We start from the raw sequence: 24,702 nt of genomic DNA, 5'->3' as shown, positions 1-24,702 counted from the left end.
TTAATGAAGACTCTGCTTAAGGAAAGGATAATGAAATATCTACAATCAAGTGGCTTGTTGGATCCGAAGCAGCATGGATTCACCAGGGGAAGGTCCCGTCAGCCCAAATCTTATTGATTTTTTTTAATTGAGTGACTGGAAAATTGGATCAAGGAAGAGGGCTCAACGTGATCTACTTGGATTCCAGCAAAACTTTTGATACAGTCCCAAATAGGAGGCTTGTGAATGAAATGAGAAGCTTGTATGTGAGTACCAAGGTGGTGGAGTGGATTACAAACTGGTTGACTGATAGGAGACAACATGTTGTGGTAAGTGGAACCTACTCTGAAGAGAGAACCATGTTAAGCGGACCGCCACAGGGATCGGTGTTGGGACCGGTTCTCTTCAATATCTTTGTGAGCGACATTGTGGAAGGGATAGAAGTTAAAGTTTGTCTATTTGCAGATGATACTAAGATCTGTAACAGAGTGGACATGCCTGAAGGAGTAGAGAGAATGAAAAGAGACTTAAGAAAGCTTGAAGAGTGGTCGAAGCTTTGGCAGCAGGGATTCAATGCCAAGAAGTGCAATCATGCATCTGGATGGAGTGTGGTAATCCGAAAGAACTGTATATGATAGGGAGTGAAACACTGATGTACATGGACCAAGAGATAGGGCTTGGGGTAATAGTATTTGGCAACCTGAAAACAGCAAAGCAATGTGACAAGGCAATAGCTAAAGCCAGAAGAATGCTGGGCTGCATAAAAGAGGAATAACCAGCAGGACAAAAGGAGGTGATAATGCCCTTGTACAGGTCCTTGGTGAGGCCTCACCTGGAGTATTGTGTTCAGTTCTGGAGACGGTATCTCAAAAAGGTTAAAGACAGGATGGAGATGGTCCAGAGAAAGGCAACCAAAATAGTGTGGGGTCTATAACAGAAGATTTATAAGGAGTGGCTGAAGGATCTGAATATGGATACCCTGGAAGAGAGATGTAGGGGAGATATGATACAGACCTTCAGATACTTGAAAGATTTTAAAGATGCACAAATTTCTAACCTTTTCCATCAGAAAGAAATCAGTAGAACTAGGGGTCTTGCAATGAAACTCCAGGGGAGTTGACTCAGAACTAAAGTCAGGAAATATTTCTTCACAGAGAGAGTGGTAGATGCTTGGAATGCCCTTCTGGAGGAAGTGGTGAAGAAGAAAACAGTCAATTAATTCAAAGGGGCATGGGATAAACACCGTGGATCCCTAAAGGCTAGAAGACGAAAATGAAGAAAAGGGTGCATGGGGGTAACCTGCACGTAGCAGCAGTTACTACACTTAATAGAAAGCATGGGGATTACGACCTTCAATCAATAGCCTTGATGCTTTTAACGCAACTGCAACATTGCTCCCTGCTGTGACGTCAGGAGGGAAAAAAGGGGAACAGGATACAGACAACAACCAACATAGACCCTGGCTTTTACAGTCTGGGGTACCATCATGCAGACATAAAGAGAAAAGCGCAGGACAGCTTCTACAGCCAAATACAAAAGGAAAGAATGTCAAGCAGCATTGTCTGAATTATCAAGAAGGCCCTCACCCAGTAAAAATGTTGCTAACAGTAATTTATGGGTTTGACCGTTGCTTAGTTTTGATTCATTGTAAATATTACTGATTTTATCATAAGGCTTGGGGATAACTGCATGGCGCAGCAGTTACTACCTTTGAGAGAAGCATGAGGATATCCTGCACAGAGTGGCAAATACTACCATAAGAAGCTTTTCTGGACAGACTGGATGGGCCATCTGGTCCTTTTCTGCCGTCATTACTATGTTACTAAATATGTTTATTTTGGCCTCAAATAAAATGTGAATGTATAAAGTGGATATCTAATGCAAATGCAAGAACCAAAAAGATTGCTGTGCCTACATCAAAGACGAGAGCCATGGCAGGAAAGAACTTGCTGCTCAGATAGGAAGAGATAAAAATGTGGTGTGAAAGCTCCAAAACCCATAACCTTAAAATTGGTCAAAGGCATTTTGTAAGTCTTCATGAGTAGGACTGCAGCACCAAAAGGAAATTAAAGAATCATTAGTGGGACAACATTTTGGACAAGCATCATTTAGGAGGCCATGCATTATAAATAGCACCCTCTTATTAAGCTTATGCCTCTAGCACTTATTTCAGTGGAGTCTCCCATATGGCTTCTCTCACTATGAGATGGTCATAAATCGATTTATGAAGTTACTAGGTGATATATTTAAGACAAATAGGAGAAAATATTTTTTTACTCAACACATCATTAAACTCTGGAATTTGTTGCCGGAAGATGTGATGAAAGCTAGTAGCACAGCTGGGTTTAAAAAAAGGTTTGGACAAGTTCCTGGAAGAAAAGTCCATAAACCATTATTAAGGTAGAACAGAAATCCACTTCTTATCCCTGGGACTTTGATCTGCATTGGCTGCAGTTGGAAACAGGAAGCGGCTTGATAGACCTTTGGTCTTATCCAGTATGGAAAATCTTATGTTCTTAGCTTTGGGTAACCCAGTTAACTCAACTATAATTGCATGGGAATATTAATAGCCACATCGTCCTTCCCCTTCCCCCTCTATTTTGGAAGCCCACATGCTTGGCCAGGGACCAAATGAGGATTGCCCTGAAAGTGGCTAGATTCACATTTGTAGAGTGAAATCTCTATAAAGTAAATTGTGATCCCATTTGTCTGAAAGTTACTGTATCTACTGGAATAAATACACTTCCCTGTAAGAATATGACAAAGCTCTCTGGATTGCAATCCTTAATGAGCATTCTCCTTGGACTATAATATGCATTTAGCACTGGGTACTGTACAAATGGCATACAGAAATGCCCTGGTAGGAACTTGGCACTTAAAGAGGGAACCCTAAAACTGAAGAGGTGAAAACTATAGCTAAAAGTGAACTTCTGGTTTGAAACTCCCCCCGAGGGACTCCTTTTAATTATTTCGCTAGTGACAGATTTATGATGTACAGAGCAAACTCCTGGTAGTGTTTGCCAGTATGCTAAAAATAAATAAATAAGAAATCTCTGATCGGTCCAAAAATGCAAAGTGGGAGAACATCAGATTAGCTGTTGGATATGTTTTTTTTTTCACTCTAATGGCAAATCTGTCATTAACCCCCTAAAAAAACATGAAGAAAGGGGGTCCAGACCAGGTCAAATTTGCAACACTACATTCAAAGGATAAAGGAAAAACTCACTCTTCCAAGCCAGCCACATACATTTTGCTAACATGAATTCTTTATACTGCATAATGGTTATTGGGTTTTCAAGCAAAAGTCCACCACCTGTGCCCATCAAGTAAAAACACGTCTGCCATCCTTTGAATGAATGACTGCCCCTCTCATCAAAGAGATTGCTTTGTTTGTAAAATGGGCCTATTAAGTAAGCATTCTTGTTTCAAGAGGTGGCAGGAATTGCAAGCTTTTCTTTTTGAAGTCTAAGGAAATCGTCCTTCTGCAAAAAATGTAATGCAGCATCTTGACCTCCGTGCCCTCCAGGTCACCTCCACGGACATGCCGCAGAGCAGCCCTTATCACCTGCTGGCTGCAAAACGCCAATGTCCTGCATGCTATTCATTTCCAATGTTTCCTAATGCAGGAGGAGGTGCAGTATAGAAATACATCAGAAGAAGGGAGCAGGGAGACCGGAAATGTGGTCAAGTCTTGAACCATGGAGCTAAGTTACTACATAACAAGGTTTTACTGTATACAGCTCCAGATCAGGAGTGAAGGGTAACAGCGTGCATGGGAAAAGGGTAGGCCGAGTTTCAGATTCCTCCTGTGCTGCATCTTCAATAACTCTTGTAAGCCAGGGCAGTAAAATATGAGAAAACCAGCTTACCTGAAGGAATCTTATAACAGATCCAGGAAGCATCTTTACTTGCTAGGGGAAAATACTTCCAGAAGGGGCAATGATTTGAAAAGGAAAATTAGAATACCGGTAACTTTTTTTATTTTTCAATTCACACTATGCAGCATTTAAATTGCCCAATAAACACAGCTGGGACCCTCTCAAAGAAATCTCCCACAGCATGAAGACAGGAACCATAAACACTGGGAATTTCTTTATCCAGAATGCAAACTAACCACATTGTTAAACCTCCATTTCCTGTGGTTTATTTATCCGATTGGGAACTTCAGTAGTTTCTGTATATTTAAGCTGTTCCCCAGTGCAAATTCATGGGCTGGACAAACACTATAGTGCAGTACCCCTGCCTCCTGCCAACAGAGGGATCCAATGCATGTTTCCTTACACATCAGCAACTGAAACATCCTTCACTTAGCCCTGATGGCAGGGTCAATAAGTACAATTAGAGGAATAAAGATGTGTGAAGACATTTAACATCAGAACTAATCATGCCTTGGGATATTCTAAAATACCTTCTGTCCCTCTAAGAGAATGAAAGAAATAAAGCAAAGAAATCAAAAGATCAGTTGATTAAGGGAATCACTTTGAATCAAAGTAGGCGTGTACTTTCCCTTTGAAAATTATTCCCAAAAAAATACTTATACATATTTTTTCTTTTCTTATTTTAGAAAATGCAGAAGTTATGCGTGCAAGTGTGAAGTACTCTCCAACTCTGCCGCTGGGCATGTCTATGCTCACTGCACTGCAGTTAAAATCATGCACCAGAGGCTCCATGTGCACATGTAACATTTGGCCGGTCGCAGCCTGGCCCCATGACCAGCCTCACTCACTCCAGGATGCCATGGCTCCAGCGAGTGGCTGAGATGCCGCCATCAGGATCCTTGAACGATGCCCTGCCTCCATCTAGGCACATGCACCTTGGTCAGCTCCATGACGACCTTAACACGGCATTTAAACCCCAGCTGCACTCCCAGCCAACGCCTCAGCAACAAGTCCCCTGCCCTGCTTGCAATGCGTGTTCCTCATCCTCCCGGTGCCTTGTTCCTGTTTGACCTACCTTTGCCTCATTCCTGCTTCTCCTACCTCCGCCTTGCTCCAGCCCACCCAGCCTTCACCTTATTCCAGCCCATCCTGCGTTTGTCCCATTCCTGTTCCTGTCTGCCCTCCAGAGTACTTTCTTGTGCCTGATCTTTGCCTGGATACTGACACCAACTGATCTCTCCCTGGACCACATCTCGGCTACCTACCGCCTGCCCTGATCTTGGCCTGGTTACTGACTCTGAATACTTTCTCTTCTCTGGCCTAAATCCTGCTGGCCTCAGAACCCAAGGGCTCAACCTGCAAGGGAAGAGGCTAGTACAGGTGAAGCCTATTCCTTGACCCAATCAGCGTGAGTCCACCTACTGTCAGTGGGAGTCCAACTAGGATACCAGCCGGGTAGTACCAATCTCATCCAGCTCAAGGGCTCACACTCTGTGACAGACTGCTGAGGTCTTGAACTCGGTGGATTCATCTTCATTTGTGGTTGGTCCTCTGAATACAATAGCAACAGGCCAGCTGAATCATATTGCAGAGCTCCTTCAAGATTCTGCGGTGCAGATGGATGCAATTTACTCCCATCTTCCAGTACTAGCATCTTCTCCACCACCAGCACCAGCATCCATCTAGGTTCCAGGGCCCATGCCTCATCTGGCAGCACCTCCCAGATATGACGGAAACCCCAAAGCTTCTAGGGGATTTATTAACCAGTGCCTTATGCATTCCGAGCTGCAAGTTGCCAGTTTTCAGTCTGACTGGACCAAGGTCACTTTTGGCCCTGGCCTGTGGGTCTTAAAACCCTATAAAGATTTCTAGGCTTTACAAACTACTACTGGCAATTCATCCACAATTTTTCAATTCTGGAAGCACCCCTCACATCCCTTTCCAAGAAGTGCTCCAATACCAAGAACGAGCCAGAAGAGGCCATCCGAGCATTCGCTCGGCTCAAGGAGGCACTTCTTGAAGCCTCAAGGATACAGCACCCAGACACTCTGAAGCGCTTCATAGTGGAAGTAGATACTTCCTCTACAGGGGTGGAGGCTATCCTCTCTCAACACAACAACAAGGGAACATTTTTTCCTTGCTTCTTCTATTCTAAGAAGTTTACATCAGCTGAGAGGACTTACAACACTGGTGACAGGCAATCTTTAGCCATAAAACTCGCCTTGGAGGAATGGCATCATCTGTTAGAGGGAGCCGTCCACCCTGTCACTATATACACAAACCTCAAAAACCTCCAGTATTTTCACAAGCACAGTGGCTGAACCCTTGTCAAGCCAGGTAGTCCTTGTTTATTAATCATTTTGATTTTGATTTCAAATATCGGCCTTAGGATAAGAATCAACGTGCGGATGCTCTCTCTGAATACTTCAAAGATCTGATATGCAGGTACCACCCTGTTACATTATTGACCCTGCTAAAATCCTGGCAGCAGCTATAGTTTCAGCATCCCCGGGAAGATAGTAGTCCCTAAGAAGCTTCAGGAGAAGGTTCTCCATTGGGCACATGACTCCTGTCTAGTGGGCCATCCAGGCACCAAGAAAACCTTGGAACTATTGTCTTCTTATTACTTGTGGCCCTGTATGATGCACAATGTTCATCACTATGTAGAATTCTGCCCTAGTTGTGCAATCCACAAGCCATATCATGCCCACCCGGGAATGTTACAGCTGTTGCTAGTCCTTGAGAAGCCATAGTCCCACATAGCCATGGATTTCATCACAGATCTCCCACTCTCCAAAGGCTGTACAATAATCTGGGTTGTAGTGGACCAGTTCTCTAAAATGGCAAGATGATTAGGCTTCCCTATTGTCATCGGACAAATTTTGCCATAACAATCACACTGGCAAATCTACGGGCTCCTTGCCTTTCTATATAGTCTATGGCAGACATTCTCAAACCCCTCTTCTGGTTCCTCTGATAGTTTTGTGTCCCATGGCTTATACAGTAGCCCAAGATTTTGGGGAGCTTGGACAAAAAACTCATCAATACTTTGTTCTGCCACTGAAAAAAGAAGAAACAGGCTGATATGAAATGCCACCTGGCACCACACTTCAAACCGGGTGACAAGGTGTGGATTAATACTCAAAATCGCTGCTTAAAGATCCCTTCTAGGAGGATCAGACATCCGCCAAGTGGGACCGGTTAGCTATCAACTTCAGCTGTCTCCCACTCTAAGAATTCACAGTACCTTCCATGTCTCTTTACTAAAGCGAATGCTCTTTTCCTGGCCATCTTGCTCTATACCAAAACCCACCAAACTGGCCTCAGAAGTGGACACAGAATATAAATTGCAAGCTATCTTGAACTCCAGGTGCATCAGAGGAAAACTTCATTACCTCATCTTGGGGAAGGGATTCAGCCCCAAGGAGAACACCTGGGAGTCTACCTCAAATGTACAAGTCCCTTGTCTCATGCTGGAATTACACTGTCTCTTTCCCCATAAGCCTAAGCCTGGAGGACTGGGGAAGGGGCTTAGAAGAGGGGATACTGTAATCTTTGGCCAGTTGCAGGCTGTCCCAGTGAACGGCCTTACTCACCCCAGGATACCATGGCTCCAGCAAGCAGCTAAGACACCGCCATCTGAATCCTCAGATGATGCCCTGCTTCCTTCTAGGTGCGCAAATGTGCGCATGCGCCTTGGCAGCTATGAAGGATAATGCCATGGCACTCCATGATGACGTTAGTGCAACTGGGCATTTAAACCCCAGCTATGCTCCCAGGCAACGCCTCAGCAATAGGTCCCCTGCCGTGCTTGCTGTGCGTGTTGCTCAATCCTCCCGGTGCCTTGTTTCTGCTTGACCTGCCTCTGCTTCATGCCCGCTTCTGCCTTGTTCCAGCCTGTCCTGCCTTTGCCCCATTCCTGTTCCTGTCTGCCCTGCAGACTGCTCTCATGCCTGACCATTGCCTGGATACTGACGCCGCCTGATCTCTGCCTGCCCCGACCATTGCCTGTACTCTGACGCTGCCTGATCTCCGTCTGCCCTGAACTCTGCCTGGATCACAGTTCTGCTGCCTGCCCTGATCTTGGCCTAGTTACTGACTCTGACTGCTTGCTCTCCTCTGGACTCTCACCTATGTCCTGCCGGCGTCAGAACCCAAGGGCTCCACCAGGGTTCAGGTGAAGCCTACTCCTTCTCCCAATCAGAGCGGGTTCGCCTATTGTCGGCGGGGGCCCAGCACTAGTCTCACAACAGCTCAAGGGATCACGCTCCGTGACAGCGTATATGTGACCCACATAGCAGGCGAGCAATTTTACAGATGCTCACTTCCACGGGTAAAGCACTGTTTCACCCATGGAAATGGCTTTGAAATTGACTCTCTCTAAATCCAAAACACCGCTTTTATCTCATGGCCCAAAGGGTGCTTTTTTTGTAACCAGGCTATTAAAAAAAATGAAATAAAAGTTCCTTCTAAAGTTGAAGAAGCTTCAGGACTGGCACAACAAAGCCACATAAAAGCTTGAAAACCAGGCCCCAGCATTCTGACCCCCACCAAAAGTGTCAGTCATTGTCACACGAAACCACATCTTTCCCATGTGGAAAACACAGCAGCAAAATGGAAACCAGGCGTCGTTTTCACTCCAACACCTTTCTTAAATTCCTTTGATGAAGCTGAAAAAGGATCCCCCCCCCCCCCCCAGCTATTTTTAACAAATTTTTGTCAAAATTGAGGCAGCCCAGGGTACCAAAGGAGAACGAGTGGCCCTATTGGTTAGAGCAATGGACGACAAACCAGGGAAGCTGGGGCTGAAATCCCACTCCTGTTACCTCAGGTACCCGCTTAGGGCTGGATGTATTAAGATGTGCTCAGCAGAGCGCACGGTTTGACCCGCTCAGCTCCCTCGCATGGGACTCCCATGCTGATGAAGGCATTAACTATTACCCACCAAAGCAGAGAGGTGCCCTGGCTTAACTCGGGCTCCCTCAGCGCTGGAAATTTTACTCCTGACGTGAGATGGAACCCGGTTTCCAGCACCGGTGTCAGTCCATGGGCAGAAGCTGCAGTTCTGATGCCTGGACCCGTAGCCGGGATTTATGCGCAAAAAAAACCATGCTCAGCACTGAATGCATTTTTGTGCGCATAAATCATCTTTTATGCACATCAGACAAGCACCAATCATGTTTTTCTGTGTTGAGCCCTTAGGGCCTGATTCATCAAAGCATTTTCCCATAGACGGAGAATAAGAAAAATGCCTTAGTGAATCTGGCCCTTAGATTGTAAACTTCTGGAGGTAGGAATTTCTTATACCTGGAAAAAATGTTCCAAAATACTTTGAGCTAAATTTGGAAAGGTAATCTAAAAATACAAAATTATTATTACTGGACAGATTAGAAACCAAAGACTAATTCTCAGGGGGCAGCCGTATTTTCAGTTTTCATCATTTAGTTGCCTGCTTTCAGTTCAAAAAGATGCAAAGTCTACTCCATTGTTGGTTTCCAACAAGGCTAAAGTCACAAACAGTATTTCACGATAGTGGAAACAAAGCACATGTGCTGTATGAACCTGGCTCTGTTCACAGTCGCTCCACTAGACATCAGGAAGCTAACATACTACTGGAGCAAACCAAAGAAATACATTATTTTAAAAGTTACCTTGAGAAGAAGCGGATATTTGCAGATTCTCTGAATTGGAGTCAACAAATAGCCCTCTAAGGGGATGTCTGTTGTCTTTCTGCCTCCCAGCAGCATGCAGCTCTGTGACAGATAAAGGAAGATTATTAAATAACAGAGAGCCCTCTGGATACATTGATACAATAGGGATAAACCCCTTCACAAAAGTCTCACTTAATAGGAGACCTCATCTTAATTATTCTGGCTCTTCTCGCATCTTTCACCATGTTTATTCTCGTTATGCTTTTATGTTCTTTTATAATTTATTGTGTGGAATTTTTATGAATGTGCCATTGTACATCGCCTAATGTGTTATGCTTAGGCAATCAATAAATTGGAATAAACATAAACATATGTGGACAGATGTTCCAGACCTCCTCTTCTGCTTCCATTCTCCCCTCCATTCCTAAGTAAGCTAATTACTAGTGAAAGTAAGCCCCCTTTCACTCTTCATCAAGGACAAGCATCTGTTACCTTCAGTATGCACCAGTGGCTAGAATGACATTAAAAAAAAAAAAACAATCTGTTTCTACTGCCTTTCATTCTGGAAGCAGAACCGGAGTATTTTTTGGGTCCCTGCGGCAGCTCAGGGTTAGATTCTGCAGCAAGAGTTAGAAAATTCTGCAGCAAAGTCTGAAATTATGTGATGACTATGGCATATTTGCATACATTTGCTTATATCTGCATATTAAATAATGCCAGGTTGTATTTTATTTTATAAAACTAAAGTAGTTTTCTGGTATTTCTTATGTGTTCAATTAATTTATTTGGGGATTTTGTTTTGGGGGGGGGAGGAATTTTAGTGATCGGCGCTGAGAAGGGAGGACACGGAGAGAGAATAGGGGTAGGGGAGATTGGGGAATGACGAGGGGGAGGAGTGAGATGGAGAATAGATTTCAGGGAGGGATAGGGGATAGAGGGGGGGACTGAGGCACAGAAGGAGAGGAGGATAAGAGAAATCAAGGTGTAGAAGGAGAAAAGGGAAGAGCAGAGAGCTGAAAGGAGAAAAAGGGAGATCAGGGAGGTGGAAGGACGCACAGATACTGATCCCTTTTCTCATCCACACACCCCACAGCCACTCCGGTCCTATCACTCAAACACCCTCTCATCCCTTCAACATCTCCCTTAGCCCATCCAATCTCCACACTCTCTCCCCTCAGCCCCTCACTCGCCCCATTCTCTCACCCACCCCCTCCTTGCCCAATGTCCTCACTCACTCCCTAATTCCTCCGATCTCCTCACACACAGCATCCCCCTGCACCCCACCAGCAGAGTACCATAAGATCCATCTAATGTGCCCAATTTACGTCTCGTGATGATGCCATAGAGCCAAGTTGATTTCTGCTTTTCCTCTCACATCTTCACAACAAGGGATCCTCTGTGCTTAGCTCATGCTTTCTTGAATTCCATTTCCTAGCGAGTGGCCAGATGGACTCAGGACTAATGAGTTATGTGCTCCCCTGCTAGCAGATGGAGATGGAGTCAGATTTCAAAACTGACGTCACCTTAGATATACCCCTGTGGTGACCTCAGCCATTTAGTACCTCTCCATCTCCTAGCAGATGTGGACGTGCTATCCCCACACCAGCATTGATGTTTAGCAGGATCGCAGTACTAGTTTGAAGAAGAAAATTTACCTTTAAATCGGAGAAAGATCGAGCCCCGCTCTCCTGCTGTGATACCTAAAAGTCCCTCTCCCAGTTGAGAATTCCTGAGGCGATTTCCGAGATCCCTCAGAGGTGTGCCCTGGTCCGGTAGCCGGTTCCTGGCGTGGACTTTGCTGCTGAAGCAGCTGAAAGGCAGAGGGTGCAGGAAGCCAAGTGCGGTGGTGATAGCCAAAGCCCTCTGTCTGCAGCCAGAGACCGTCTCTGTACTCAGTCAGTAAGCGCTGAGCCCAGGTAAGTAAAAACAAGAAGAGGATTCCTCCAATTCAGAGACGTGGAAGGGCTTCGGAAAGTCTTTCCTCCGGTCTCCTTGCTCGGCGCGCCATAGCAATGACGTTCCCGATCCTGTTAGGGCAAAGGAAGGGGGTTTCTGAGCAGGTTGAGTGGCCCCCCGATGGGCTAGGCCTCGGTGGGCACTCCACGTGGCAGGCCGCAGCGGCGCCATCTTGCGTGCAGTTTGATGTGGCGCCATTTTCCCCCATTGACCGTTGGTACGCACAGTGTGGGCCGGCCCTGTTGTGCGCCTAACACGTGCATAAGTGCGCGCACACCTATGCGCATACCAGTGCGCATAAGTACAAGCATACGTTTGCGCACAACCGGAAGCTTATACTTATGCGCGTCAGGGTGGATCTGTGCGTGCTCGAGTCCAAGTGCTAGCCAGCTGAACGCACGAGGTACAGTGAACTATGGCTTCGGCAACAAAGAAGCATAAGCGATACTCTTTGTGCTGCCTGCCAAATTAGGGCTGCACAGTCTGCCCTAGAATCCTTCCTGTGTCATCACTGTGAGGAAGCCCAAGGAGGGCTGGACTCTCAGAACTTCTGCAAGCCCAGTCCCTTCCAGTCGGAGGATGGGTCAGCCACGACCTTATCTGGTTGCACCCCAGCAATCCCGGGGCTGCATCCTCCTCAGGAGAGGGCAGTTCAGCGGCACCTACCCCAGTTCCTCCTGGGCTAGGTATGGACCCGGCCACCTTTTCTTGGGTGGAATTCTTTCAGGGCCTTCAAGCCTTTGTTCAGATGCAGTCAGTGGCTGCCCCTGCCCAGTCTGAGCCCCAGCTGGGAAGGCCTTGTCCTCCCAACCCTATCAGTATGCCTCGGGACATGCCTCGCCTCACCAAGGGTATCCCTGACAGGGACCCAGACACCACGGATGATGAAGGGGATACAGACTCATTGGAGGACGGGGAAATCCCTCCAGGCCTGAACCCATACCGGACCATGCTACAGTTTTTCCATAGAGATGAATTGCCGGCCCTGGTCTCCCAGACCCTGAAGACTCTGGGAGTTCCCGGCATGGACCCTATGTCAGAACCAAAGAAGAATCCCATCCTGGTGTCTCTAGGGAAAGCCTCTTGCTATTTCTTGATGCTGGAAGCCATCCAGGAGTTGATTGACCTGGAGAGGGACACCCCGGAAGCCAACTTTAAAGGGTCAGGTCTTGTAACCTCTGGACCCAGTGGCCAAAGAACACCTGCGTTTCCCAAAAGTGGACGCCCTGGTCTACTCCATTTCAAAGCGAACAACTATCCCATTACAGGGAGGAATGGCCTTGAAGGATGCACATGATAAATGGCTGGAGTTCATTCTTAAGCAAGCCTTTGACGCAACAACAATGGCACTGCTGAGCGTTTCGTGTTGTGCCCTGGTGGCTCGTTCATGTTTGCTTCTCTCAAGAGAGGCAGATAGCTCAGGGGCACATTTCAGAGAGGCAAAGGAGCCCGCCGCGACCTTCCTAGCAGATGCAAGCTCTGACCTAGTGCATACCTCGGCCAGAGGAGTAGCTTCAGTGGTGGCAGCCAGAAGGCAGCTATGGCTGTGAAATTGGTTAGCAGATGTAACATCTTAGGCAAACCTCACAAAGATGCCGTTTAAGGGATCCCTCCTATTCAGAAGCGAATTGGAAAAGTTGGCCAATAAGTGGGGTGAATCTACAGTGCCACAGCTACCAAAAGATAAGAAAAAGAGGTCGCAGTGCCCCTCGCCCATGAGGAGTTGGGCCAGGGGCTCCCAGCACTTCCAGCCCTACAGAAACTCGTCATTTCAGACATCTCGGCCCTCGGGAAGGTCTCAGTCCTTTTGGAGCCGACAACCAAAAAGAGGAACTGGTTCGGGCTCAGGTTCGACCCGAACTTCCCAATGACGTTTGGCTGACCCATCCACGGGATGAGGAGATAGGGGGCCGATCCTCCCTCTTCTATCAGTGGTGGGTTGAGATCACATCGGTGAATGAGTACTGGACATCATATGAGAAGGATACGCTCTGGAATTTCGCAGCATCCCTTGGGACATGTTCATGATGTCACCTTGCCACTCCCAGCACAAAAAACTGGCAGTGGAATCCACATTGATAAGGCTCCTTAATTTGAGGACTATAACCCTGGTACCTACACTCCAGGAAAATATGAGACATTATTCCATCTATTTCATCATACCCAAGCAGGACAGTTCATTTCACCCCATCCTGGACCTCAAGAGCACTTCTGCATGGAAACTCTTCACTCCGTCATAATGGGTGTACAACTGAGAGAGTTCTTAACCTCCATGGACCTCTCAGAGGCCCATCTTCATATCCCAATCCATCAAGACCACCAGTGTTTCCTACACTTTGCAGTACTGGACTGTCATTATCAGTTCCGGGCATTGCTCTTCGCCTGGCAACCGCCCCCAGAACATTCTCCAAAATTACGGTGGCACTGAGGAAAGAAGGGATCCTGGTGCACCCTTACTTAGATGACTGATCCAGGCAAAGTCATTGGAAGAGAGCCTCCAGGTGACCAGTAGGGTTGGGTCCCTGCTTCAGGAACTCAGTTGGGTAATGAACATGACAAAAGCAGCCTCAAGCCCTCCCAGTCCTTACAGTACCTGGGAGTCTGATTTGACACCAAGTAGGACAAAGCCTTCCTCCCTCCCTCGAGGATAAGGAAACTGATGTGTCAAGTGCGTTGGTTGACGAACACAATGCGCCCCAGGGTGTGGAGCTATCTTCAGGTCCTCGGCCTGATGGCGTCAACCCTGGAAGTAGTACCATGGATGAGGGCACACATGCGGCCACTCCAATGCTCCCTGCGGTCACATTGGAACCCACTGTCTCAAGACTACTCGATATGCCTCCACCTACTGATGGAAGTATGTTCTCAGCTCCAGTGGCGGCTACAGGAAGTTCATCTAAGCAAGAGTGTAAGCCTGTCCCCACCGAACTGGCTAGTCCTCACGATGGACGCAAGCCTCCGAGGATGGGGAGCTCACTGTCAGGAATTAACAACCCAGGGGTGATGGACCAAGGAAGAGGCGCGCTGGAACATAAACCTCCTGGAAGCCCGAGCTGTCAGATGAGCTTGTCTGCAATTCACCCACAGGCTCCAGGGACAGGCAATCCGCATGATGTCAGACAACGCAACAACGGTAGCCTACATCAAAAACCAGGGAGGAATCAAAAGACACCTAGTGTCTCCGCCCATTCCATAAGGGGAATAGACCTCCTTATGGAATGGGCGGAGTTAAATCTACACGGGATCTCGGCCTCCCACATCGTGGGAAAAGACAACATCGGAGCACACTTTCTCAGCAGGGAGAGTCTGGATCCAGGGGAAGGGGTGTTGTCAACCAGAGCCTTCCAGCTCCTAGTAGATCGCTGGGATCTCCCAGCCATTGACCTACTGGCCACATCTCACAATGCGAAAGTCCCCTGATTCTTCAGTCGCAGAAGAGAACAGTGCTCCCAAGGGATCGACACCCTTGTCCAGACCTGGGCAGAGGAGGACTTACTGTATGCCTTCCCTCCATGGCCTCTGCTGGGCAAGATCATTTGCAAGATCGAACGCCACAAAGGATTAGTCCTTCTGGTGGCCCTGGATTGACCCAGACACCCGTGGTATGCAGACATGTAGAGGCTTCTGGTGGAGAGCCCACTATCCCTCCCCCCACTCAGGGACCTTCTCCAACAAAGTCCGATCCTTCACGAGGACCCAACTCAGTTTTGTCTTACGGTCTGGCCCTTGAGAAGGCTCGCCCGATGAAACATGGATATTCGGCGGCAGTAATCGCCACCTTGCTCCTCGTGCAGATGTTCTCGACATCCTTGATGTACGTGCAGATCTGGAGAATATTTGAGGCCTGGTGTGAGGAATGAGGGGTACCCCCTCAGACAACCAAGATCCCCATGATTCTGGAATTTTTACAGGACAGCCTAAACAAAGGGTTGCCCTCAACTCCTTGAAGTTCCAGTTGGCGGCTCTCTCCTGTTTCAAGGGCGAGGTGAACGGACTCCGCGTGTTGACGCATCTGGACTTGGCCCATTTCCTAAAAGGGGTCAAACACCTCCGACCACCCTTAAAGTGGCCAGTCCCCCTATGGAACCTAAATCTAGTATTGGACTTTTTAGCAGGGCCTTCCTTTTGGCCGCTGCACAGTCTGTCTCTACGACTCTTAATGCTGAAGATTGTATTCTTGGTGGTAATATTCTCGGCTCGTCGCATCTCTGAACTACAGGTGCTGTCATGTCGGGAGCCATTCCTCTGGTTTACTCCAGGAACATTACAGCTTTGAACCATTCCTTCCTTCTTACCAAAGGTAGTCTCAGAGTTTCACCTGAACCAGTCCATTTCCTTACTGTCCCTAGATAGATGTAAGGACATGGAAGACTACCACCTCCTATGCCACTTAAACGTCAGTAGGCTTTTAGTATGGTATCTGGAACATTCAGAACCAGTGCGCAAGATGGACCACTTGTTTGTTCTTCATGGAGGAAGGAAACAAGGCAAAGCAGCTTCGCAAGCTACCATAGCTCACTGGATCAAGGAAGTGATCACGGGAGCTTATTTAGAGACAGAGAAGCCTTTACCCTTCAGGTTAAAGCTCATTCCATTAGGGCCCATGCAGTATCCTGGGTGGAAGCTAAGCTACTGTCTCCCATCAACATCTGTCGAACAGCAACGTGGTCCTCCTTACACACCTTCTTCCAGGTTCTATCGCCTGGACATCCAGGCCTGAGAGAACACAGCCTTTACGAAGGCGGTACTAACCAGACCACGGGCAACCTCCCGCCGCATTTGGGAGTAGCTTTTGTACATCCCATTGGTCCTGAGTCCATCTGGCTACACGCTAGGAAATGGAGAAATTACTTACCTGATAATTTTGTTTTCCTTAGTGTAAACAGATGGACTCAGCATCCCGCCCACAACTGCCCATGAACAGTACAAGGAATCGCCCATGAGGTGAATCTCAATTCTTTGAGGTTACAGGTAAGCCGTCTCCCTATCCCTAGATCAGGGCATCTATAATACTGCTGGGATTCAGTGCTTATGTTTGGTTGAATACAGTTATGGTCACCAGTTTTTTAATCAAGTTTCTAATCAAGTTATTAAGTTGTACCCAAATTTTATTCAAATTTTTCAATAGTATGACCATAATGGCTTTTGAAGAGAATACTGAATGGCTGAGGTAACTGCAGGGGTATCTCTAAGATGACGTCAGTTTTGAAACCTGACTCAGTCTCCATCTGTTGGCAGGGGAGCACATAACCCATTGGACCTGAGTCCATCTGTCTACACTAAGGAAAACGAAATTATCAGGTAAGTAATTTCTCCATTACTGTTTTTATCTCCATCATCTCAACTAGGAGAGTGGGAGGTCATGCCGTGCATCCACCATCCTTTCTTTCACTGAAGAAATATTTCCTGATGTGGCTCTTGAGTTCTGTCTCCGTGGAGCCTCATACTGCCATTTTTTAGTGGCAGCCAACCCAGCAAACCTATGGAATCACTGATGTAAGCACTAGCTGGCATTTACAGCATTAAAACTTTAGTAATCTAGCCTCAGACACAGTCAGAAACCATGTCTAAGTGATGGGTTATTTGTAATTTTACTATGTTCTCTAGTAGAACACCCACAAGGACAAGCCAAGTTCAAGCATTCAGGATGCAAAGATCCGCTCAGCAGTTAGATAAGTCCTTGCCAATACATTTTTTTTTAAAAAGCTTATTATAATCTTTAAACGAAGGTCTAGCCTGATTAACAAGGAAAGGGATACTAACATGGAACAAATACAGCACATGCAGCAGCCAGGCCCGGATTTAAACAGAGGCAACATAGACAATTGCCTAGAGTGACAAATCTTGAAGGCACCAAATATCCACAGGCCAAAGAGAAGCCAGCTTCTGCTGGCTACGGTGCCGTGTGCCGGCACTGCCTATGGGCAACACAATTTTAAATCCAGCCCAGGTAGTGGCAGTGCAGACTTCATCTATGCTCTGGGAGACCATCTCATCAAGGACTGAGAGGATTAATAAAGTATCCTTGCCTGTTAAACCTTTTGGACTCTCTGCTGGGACCGCCAACACAGGTGTGTCAACTAATGCCACTTACGATCAGGGGCAGATCGGCCTACCGGGGGATCGGGCATCCCCCGGTAGGCCGATCGCTCCAGTCACGTGGTCTGCCGTGCATGGCCGTGACAGAGCCGTGCTCGGCAGACCACGTGTCGTGTCCTGGGCCGGCCTGGGCGGCGAATACCTGGGCCGGTCCGACATCGTGAGTCCGCCGCTGCTTACGATGATGTTTTCTTCTAGTGACAAGAATATCTGTCCCCTGCGGAAAGTACCAAGATTGCCAACCCATGTCACACAGGCGATCACTACCATCCTGAGCCAGACATGAAGCGTTTATTTACATCCCAGAAAAACACCTCTTGGAACCAGAATCAAATAATCCAGTACTGAGCTGAGAAACCTGGTTGTTTGGCAGCCCTATCTCACGAAACCAGTATATCCAATAAAATTAACGTCAACACCAACCAGGGTTCATTACACAATTTGCAGCAAAGAGATATGGATATTCCAGATGAGGCTTGGAGAGTTTCAGTACATACCAGGAGAAATGCTCTGACTTGTGGGATTTTATTCAGTTCCATTAAGAGTCTCAATGCTTTCTCGTGGTTGCTGCAGTATTCTTCATACACACAGAACTTGTCCTTCTGTAATTAAAAAAAAAAGAAAGAGATATCAGAGAGCATATCTACAGAATGCCAGAATTCCTTTTCATATGGGCTTCCACTCCCGGGGTCAGGCAGGGCTCGGGAAACATTTTCAGCCTCTAGGGGTGGGGGGAGTCATAGTCACTGCACTACAGCAAGGCTTGGTGGCTGGATTTAGGATCCGTGCTCACATGGTTCTGCCCATGGATCTCGGGCTGAAGGCTGTTGCTGCAATGACTGGACTAAATTAAGTCGGAAGGTGGGAATGACGGCATGGCGGTGAATGAAGACTTCTGGCGCTAGGATCCCAGCCCGATTCCGATTGAGCTGTGTTCCCTATTGCTCAGGCCACTCGGGGTCTAACATAGCTGTCGTGGCTGCCTGGGATTGGGCACAACACAGAGGAGATGGTCCCGGGAAGAGAAAGTAGGAGCTGCCACTACCATGTCAAGACTCTGCCGGCCATAAATATTGGCATTATGGCTCATTGCAGAGGACACAACCCTCCAACCCTCAAGGTTGAAGAGAGGTTTTTGGTGTCGCACAGGGATACTGTCTGGGAAATCAGGTTTAACGGGAGGCAGAAGAGGACTGCAAAAAAAAAAAAAAAAATAGAACCAAATTGATTTCCATTGCCAAAATTGACCAGAAAGTGGCATCAATAGTCCTTTTTCTCATCCCACTAACAGCTAAAAAAAAAAAAAAAAAAAAAGCAAACTTAGTACAAACAGATCTTGCCTCAATGGACACAAAAAAAAAAAAAAAAAACAGAATTCCTGCTGATCATGTTGGGCCTTTGTTTTCTACCGGTCCCTCATCCTGAGATCTGATCTGATGCACAATTGACACTTTTGAATTGAAAAAGGGAAAGGAAATGTTATAAATATAACTCTAGGTGCACAGGAATTTAAAAAAAAAAAAAAAAGGGGGGGGTGTTAACATGACAATTTCGGGAGGACAGTAAAAATCCACAAGTCCCATATGGACGGTGCCTTGAAATATTAAAAGCCTCCTTGACTTATCACCTTTGGTTAGACTGATGTATCATGGTCTACTTGACCCTAGGCCACCTGGAACCCTCAAGGAAAACGAGGTCCATTAAAAAAAACAAGAGCACAGTCCTAGCTTGTGCTATAGTCTGGTACGGCTCAAGAAGAAATATATACACATATTTTTGTTTGTTTACTTGAAACCATGCAAGAATCTTCAATGCAATGGCTTTGTATAAGGACGGGATTCCCAACATGCAGACCATGGAACCCTGGTGGTCCGTGGGAAAGCAAAATAACAATGCGAGGTTCTATTCCAGGGGGCAATGGCCTGCATGGGTCAGGAGGTCGGCAGCAACAAGGGAGTAAGAGTTAGAGAGAGTGGAGGAATGAAAGAGTGGTAGGGACAGGGGAGAGAAGCTGGGGAGGGGGTGGAGAGGTAGAGATGGGGTGGGGGGGGGGGAAAAAGAGTAATAGGGAGAAGCTGTGAAACTTCTGAAGATTGAAAAAAGAGGCCTGAAAACCCAACAAGGTGGAAACCCCTGGTATAAGGAATTAGGATATTCTGTGACTTTTTCAGGAGCTGCAAGAAAAAATGTTCAGTTCCTATTATCCGCTAACTGTAAAATCTTACAGCAGTTGGCAAAACTAATTTGTAAGCTGGAAAGTATCAAAATAAGCATTTTTCACCTATTGACGTAGGATCGCTTGAGGCATTTTTCTATATGTGCTAATTTCACAGGCTACTTTCCCACCTCTCAAGGCCCAGGATCTGAATTCTCGCCTCGAGTGAGCTAAAAACCAGCTCCTTAAAATAGAATTCAAATACGACCTCCGTCAACCTGAGCTTGACAAAATCAAAACTCTGTTTTTAGTGGGGGGGAGGGGATGGGCGGGGGTGTGGTGGCCCAGTGGTTCCTCCTTTCTCCGTTTTCTTCCAGCTCAATCAGAACCAGGGCCGGGGTTCTGGCACCACGAGCCTTCGTTCACAGTCATTCAGAGCAGCTGTTCCCTCTGTTTTGATCGGCCCTTGCTCCCACTCTTCCTAGTGAATGCAGCAACGTTCCTCACGCTGGGAGCCTTGCACCGGAGCTTCGTACAGACCCTAAATCCGGCCATCAGGTGTCGCCCGTAACAATGACCATGACACTCTCTCCCCCACCCCCACGTGAACACAGCCTCCATTGCTATCGATACCTACAGTCAGATCAGCACACCTGAGTGAAGTCAGAGAAAGGGCTATTTCAGTAGCCGGACCAAAGCTTTGGAATAGTCTGCCATTAAATTTGAGAATGCAGGGCAATCTGAAGAAGTTTAAAAAAAGATCTTAAAACATGGTGTTTTTTACAGGCATACAGAGATAACACCCAAGAGTTTTTATAAATCTTTAGCAGCTTTTATGGTCTTTTTATTTCGAACTTTACTTATGCTATTTTAGTTTGTAAATTAATTTCAATGATTTTATTCTTATTAATGTTTTATTGTATTTATTTCTGTTTCTTAACTGTCTTAAATTAATTTATTATGTAAACCGTTAAGATAGAACATTTTGTTCTGGGCAACGGTATATAAAAATTGCACAAATAAATAAATAAATCATTTGCTGACCCGGGGTACCGAAGTCTCAGCTCAGCGGCCGAACCAGCCCCATCAAAATTCTTTGTAATAGAACAAACGCACGTATTCGCTGTCTCCACGGTCTGCGGATTCTAAATACAGATGGCAGCATCCTGACCCCTAAAATAAGACTCTGTCAATAAAATAATTACAACCACTCCAAAGAGCTTCTACCAGCTCCTTTTTTTTGGCCTCCATTTGCCTCTTACAAAAAACACACCACAAGTATGACGGCTATGCTGTAACTTACAGAAGATCTAAAAGAAACGCTGAAATTCTTCATTAAGTGGCACAGGAGATTCTTTCTTTGGATAACTTGGCCACCACATCATTACAGTTTAGGCTTGCCAACTCAGCAGCCCCTCCCCACTCAAATAAAATAGCTTTTACCCTGAGTCATCACTTCCCCCTCCCTCCCTCTCCCTCTCCCCTGTGAGCCGTCACTACCTTGTCTCCCCTCTCCTCCCGTATCCCCACCACCACTGCCACCACCACCACCATCACCGTGGACCACCACACCATCTCCCTCGCCTCTGCAAAAGCTGGGGAACGTGGATTCTGCTCAGCCCAGTCCCAGCGCAGAGCAAGGGGAAGCTGCGGCATTGAGTGAACCGGAGTGGCTCTGGTTCCCCACTTCCCCTTTTCGCATGAGCGTACTGGGAGAAAAAGCCCACCGGGCAGGTTGGGTGGGAGCGGGACCCGCCCTGCTTTACAGGATGCTGCCAGCACCACCGCTCTGTGCTAGGAGTGGCCCGAGTGGACCCCATCCACGTCTCAGGTTTTGCAGAGGAGAGGGGGGAGAGAACGGGAGGAGGAAGGGGCTGTCCGCTTCTGAGGAGGCCAGAGGTGGGCAGATTACTGGAAATCGCATTAACTGTTTTTAAAGGTCCCACCCGTCACCGGCCTCCAGTAAACAAAAGCCAACCAAGCTGGCCAGGGACAGCCAAGATTTAAAATTTAAAAAAGCATCCTCAAAAAGATGGGATTTTAAGCAGGACCTGAACTGGGCCAGAGAGGAGACATGACAAGTCTTAGATATGCTAAGATGATGGCAGCTTGAAGACTAAACTGTAAAACAGAAAAATCTTAAAACACATATCCCATGATGAAATTATGGGAAATAAAACTGCCATTCAACCATTTACAAAAAAAAAAACTGAGAAATAATGTGATAATGAGTGATTGAGTGAAGTATTCAACAAGTACATATGTAAGTACTCAACAATTCAACACGGTCCATGCACATGTACTCAATACCCAGCTGCAGTAATATAGTCACTTATAGTAACACAGTAAATGACAGCAGAAAAATCCATTCTGTCTGCCCGGCAAGTTTGCTCTTTTTTTTTTTAGAATAGAAACTGCCGCTCTGTGCAGGTTGCACCTATTCCTTCTGTTAAGGGTAGTAACTGCCGCTCCATGTAGGTTACCCCCATGCCTTCTGTTAAGGGTAGTAACTGCCACTCCATGCAGGTTACCCTCCATGTGTTCTGTTAAGGGTAGTAACTGCCGCTCCATGTAGGTTACCGCACTTAACACAGATTACACTTTTTCTTCATTTCCATCCTTTAGCCACAAGGGATCCTCTGTGTTTTTCTCATGCCCTTTTTTAATTCCATGACTATGCTTGACTTCACCACCTCTTCCAGGAGGGCATTCCATGCATTCACCACCTTTTATGTGAAGAAATATTTCCTGACGTTGCTCCTGAGTCTACCTCCTTCGAGTTTAATACACACCTACATTCTAGCCCTTTTAGACATCTCTGCAGCCTTCGACACCATCAATCACTCTATACTGCTTGACAGGCTATCTGACATTGGCATCTCCGGGACCCCCCTTCGCTGGTTCAAATCATACATCAGTGACAGACACTTCAAGGTAAAAATTGAAAACCACGAATCCGAACCCATCAATATTACAAGGGGCGTACCCCAAGGCTCCTCCCTTTCATCTACACTCTTTAACATATACCTCCTTCCCCTCTGCCATCTACTCTCAAATCTTGGTCTCCCACACTTTATCTACGCCGATGTGCAAATTCTCATACCCATCACTGACACCATTTCCAGTGCCCTAAAAAGATGGGAAAGTGCCCTCTCCTCCATCAACAGCCTACTCACCCAACTCAACTTAGCCCTAAATGCTAACAAAACCGAACTCATAATTATTGCACCCCAACACATCAACCCATTACCCAGCTCCGCCACCAACTCCCCACTTGCCCCCCCAGACTTCTCGCAAATCGTAAGAGACCTAGGTGCAATCCTCGACTCCCAATTCAGCCTCCAGAAATTTATCTCCTCCACCATCAAGGATTGTTACCATAAACTACACACCCTCAAAAAACTTAAACCTATCCTGCACCTTAGCGATTTTGTAGAACAGTCCTACAAGCCCTCATCTTATCTATGATAGACTACTCAAATGGTAGACTCCTAGGTCTACCGAAGAACAGCATAGCCCCACTGCAACTACTACAAAACGCAGCTGCGCGAATACTAACAGGCACTCGCAGAAAAGAACACATTACACCTATTCTCAAACAACTCCATTGGCTCCCCATCACAGCAAAATATTCAATTTAAAACTCTCACCTTCATACACAAAGCTATTCACAATCCAGACATGCTCTGGTTCACAGACACTTTACACATCCGTTCCACCTCCAGACCTACCAGAACGCCATATATAGCTACTATACACACGCCTTCTCCCAAACTCTTTCAACTAACCGCCACCAAACAACGCGCCACATCCCTAGCTGGACCCTCCCTATGGAACACAATGCCTACCCAGCTACGCCTCGAGACCTGCCCTAAGAAATTCAGACAGAAACTCAAGACTTGGCTGTTCACACAGGCCTACGCATGAGCCCACCTCTGCCCACTGTCCTGCCTTTCACCTACGCCCTTCCTTCCCACGCAGCTCGCCCAACTCTGTCCTCTTTTACACCCTCACCCTCCTTTCCCAGCCCCTTCCCCTCACCCTCCAGGTCCACCACCCTTAGTTCTTGTATTTAATGCCCCCCTCCCCCCCTTTGTATTCTTATTGTATATAACTTGTACATATGTACTTAACTGTATATCGCGTTTACTGAATGTACAGCAAAAGACCCAGGTTACCCTCCCCTCTCCCCCCTCCTCCCCTCCCCTCCCCTAGTTCTATTATCAGTTACACTGTAAAGCCCTGTTGGCTATTTTCACGTTGTATGGAAACCGATGTGATGTTTTCTTAACGAATGTCGGTAAACAAAAACTTTAAAAAATAAAAATAAATAAAAATATTATGACCCTTAGTTCAACAGCTTTCTTTCCATTGGAAAAGGTTTGATTCTCATGCATCATTAACATCTTTAACACCTTTCAGGTATTTAAAACCATGTATCATATCTCCCCTGTCTCTGCTCTCCTCCAGAGTATACATATATGGCTCCTGCATTCTTATCTCATATGGCTATTGATGCAGATTCCACACCATTTTGGTTGCCTTCCTCTGGACTGCTTCCATCCCGTCTCTATCCTTTTTGCGATACGGGCTCCAGAAATGAACATAAGACTCCAGGTGAGGCCTCACTAAACAAAAGAGCATTATCACCTCCTTTTTCCTGCGGTTAAGCCTCTCTCTATGCAGCCCAGCAACTCTCTGGCCTTATCCACCGCCTTGTCACATTGTGTCGCTGCCTTCAGATCATCAGACACTATCACCCCAGTCCATTTACATCAGTCTTTCGCACCCGATCCTTTGGATTTCTGTACCCCAAATGCATCATTCTGCACTTCTTGGCATTGAATCCCAGCTGTCAAACCAACAATCACTGCTCAGGCTCTCTTAGATCCCTTCTCATTCTCTCCACTCCTTCAGACATTGCCCACTCTGTTGCAGATCTTAGTGTCACCCACAAAAAGACAAACTTTTCCTTCTAACCCTT

General features: G+C 46.6%; 1 protein-coding gene across 2 annotated transcripts in view; it reads right to left on the bottom strand.

The window, feature by feature from the left end:
- PREX1 (phosphatidylinositol-3,4,5-trisphosphate dependent Rac exchange factor 1) overlaps nucleotides 1-24,702 on the bottom strand; it is a 411,313-nt gene that overhangs the window by 226,771 nt on the left and 159,840 nt on the right. For both annotated transcript variants that reach the window (XM_029611388.1, XM_029611389.1), the window contains exons 4-5: nucleotides 18,061-18,165; nucleotides 9,509-9,610 (exon numbers count right to left, since the gene is read on the bottom strand). In XM_029611388.1, the coding sequence (XP_029467248.1) occupies nucleotides 9,509-9,610; nucleotides 18,061-18,165 (207 nt within the window). The remainder of the gene's footprint in view (nucleotides 1-9,508; nucleotides 9,611-18,060; nucleotides 18,166-24,702) is intronic.

Source organism: Rhinatrema bivittatum, chromosome 8 (genome assembly GCF_901001135.1).
Source record: "Rhinatrema bivittatum chromosome 8, aRhiBiv1.1, whole genome shotgun sequence".
Lineage (NCBI taxonomy): Eukaryota > Metazoa > Chordata > Amphibia > Gymnophiona > Rhinatrematidae > Rhinatrema > Rhinatrema bivittatum.
The sequence above is the reverse complement of the archived record's forward strand: the minus strand, read 5'-3'. Positions and strand labels throughout refer to the sequence as shown.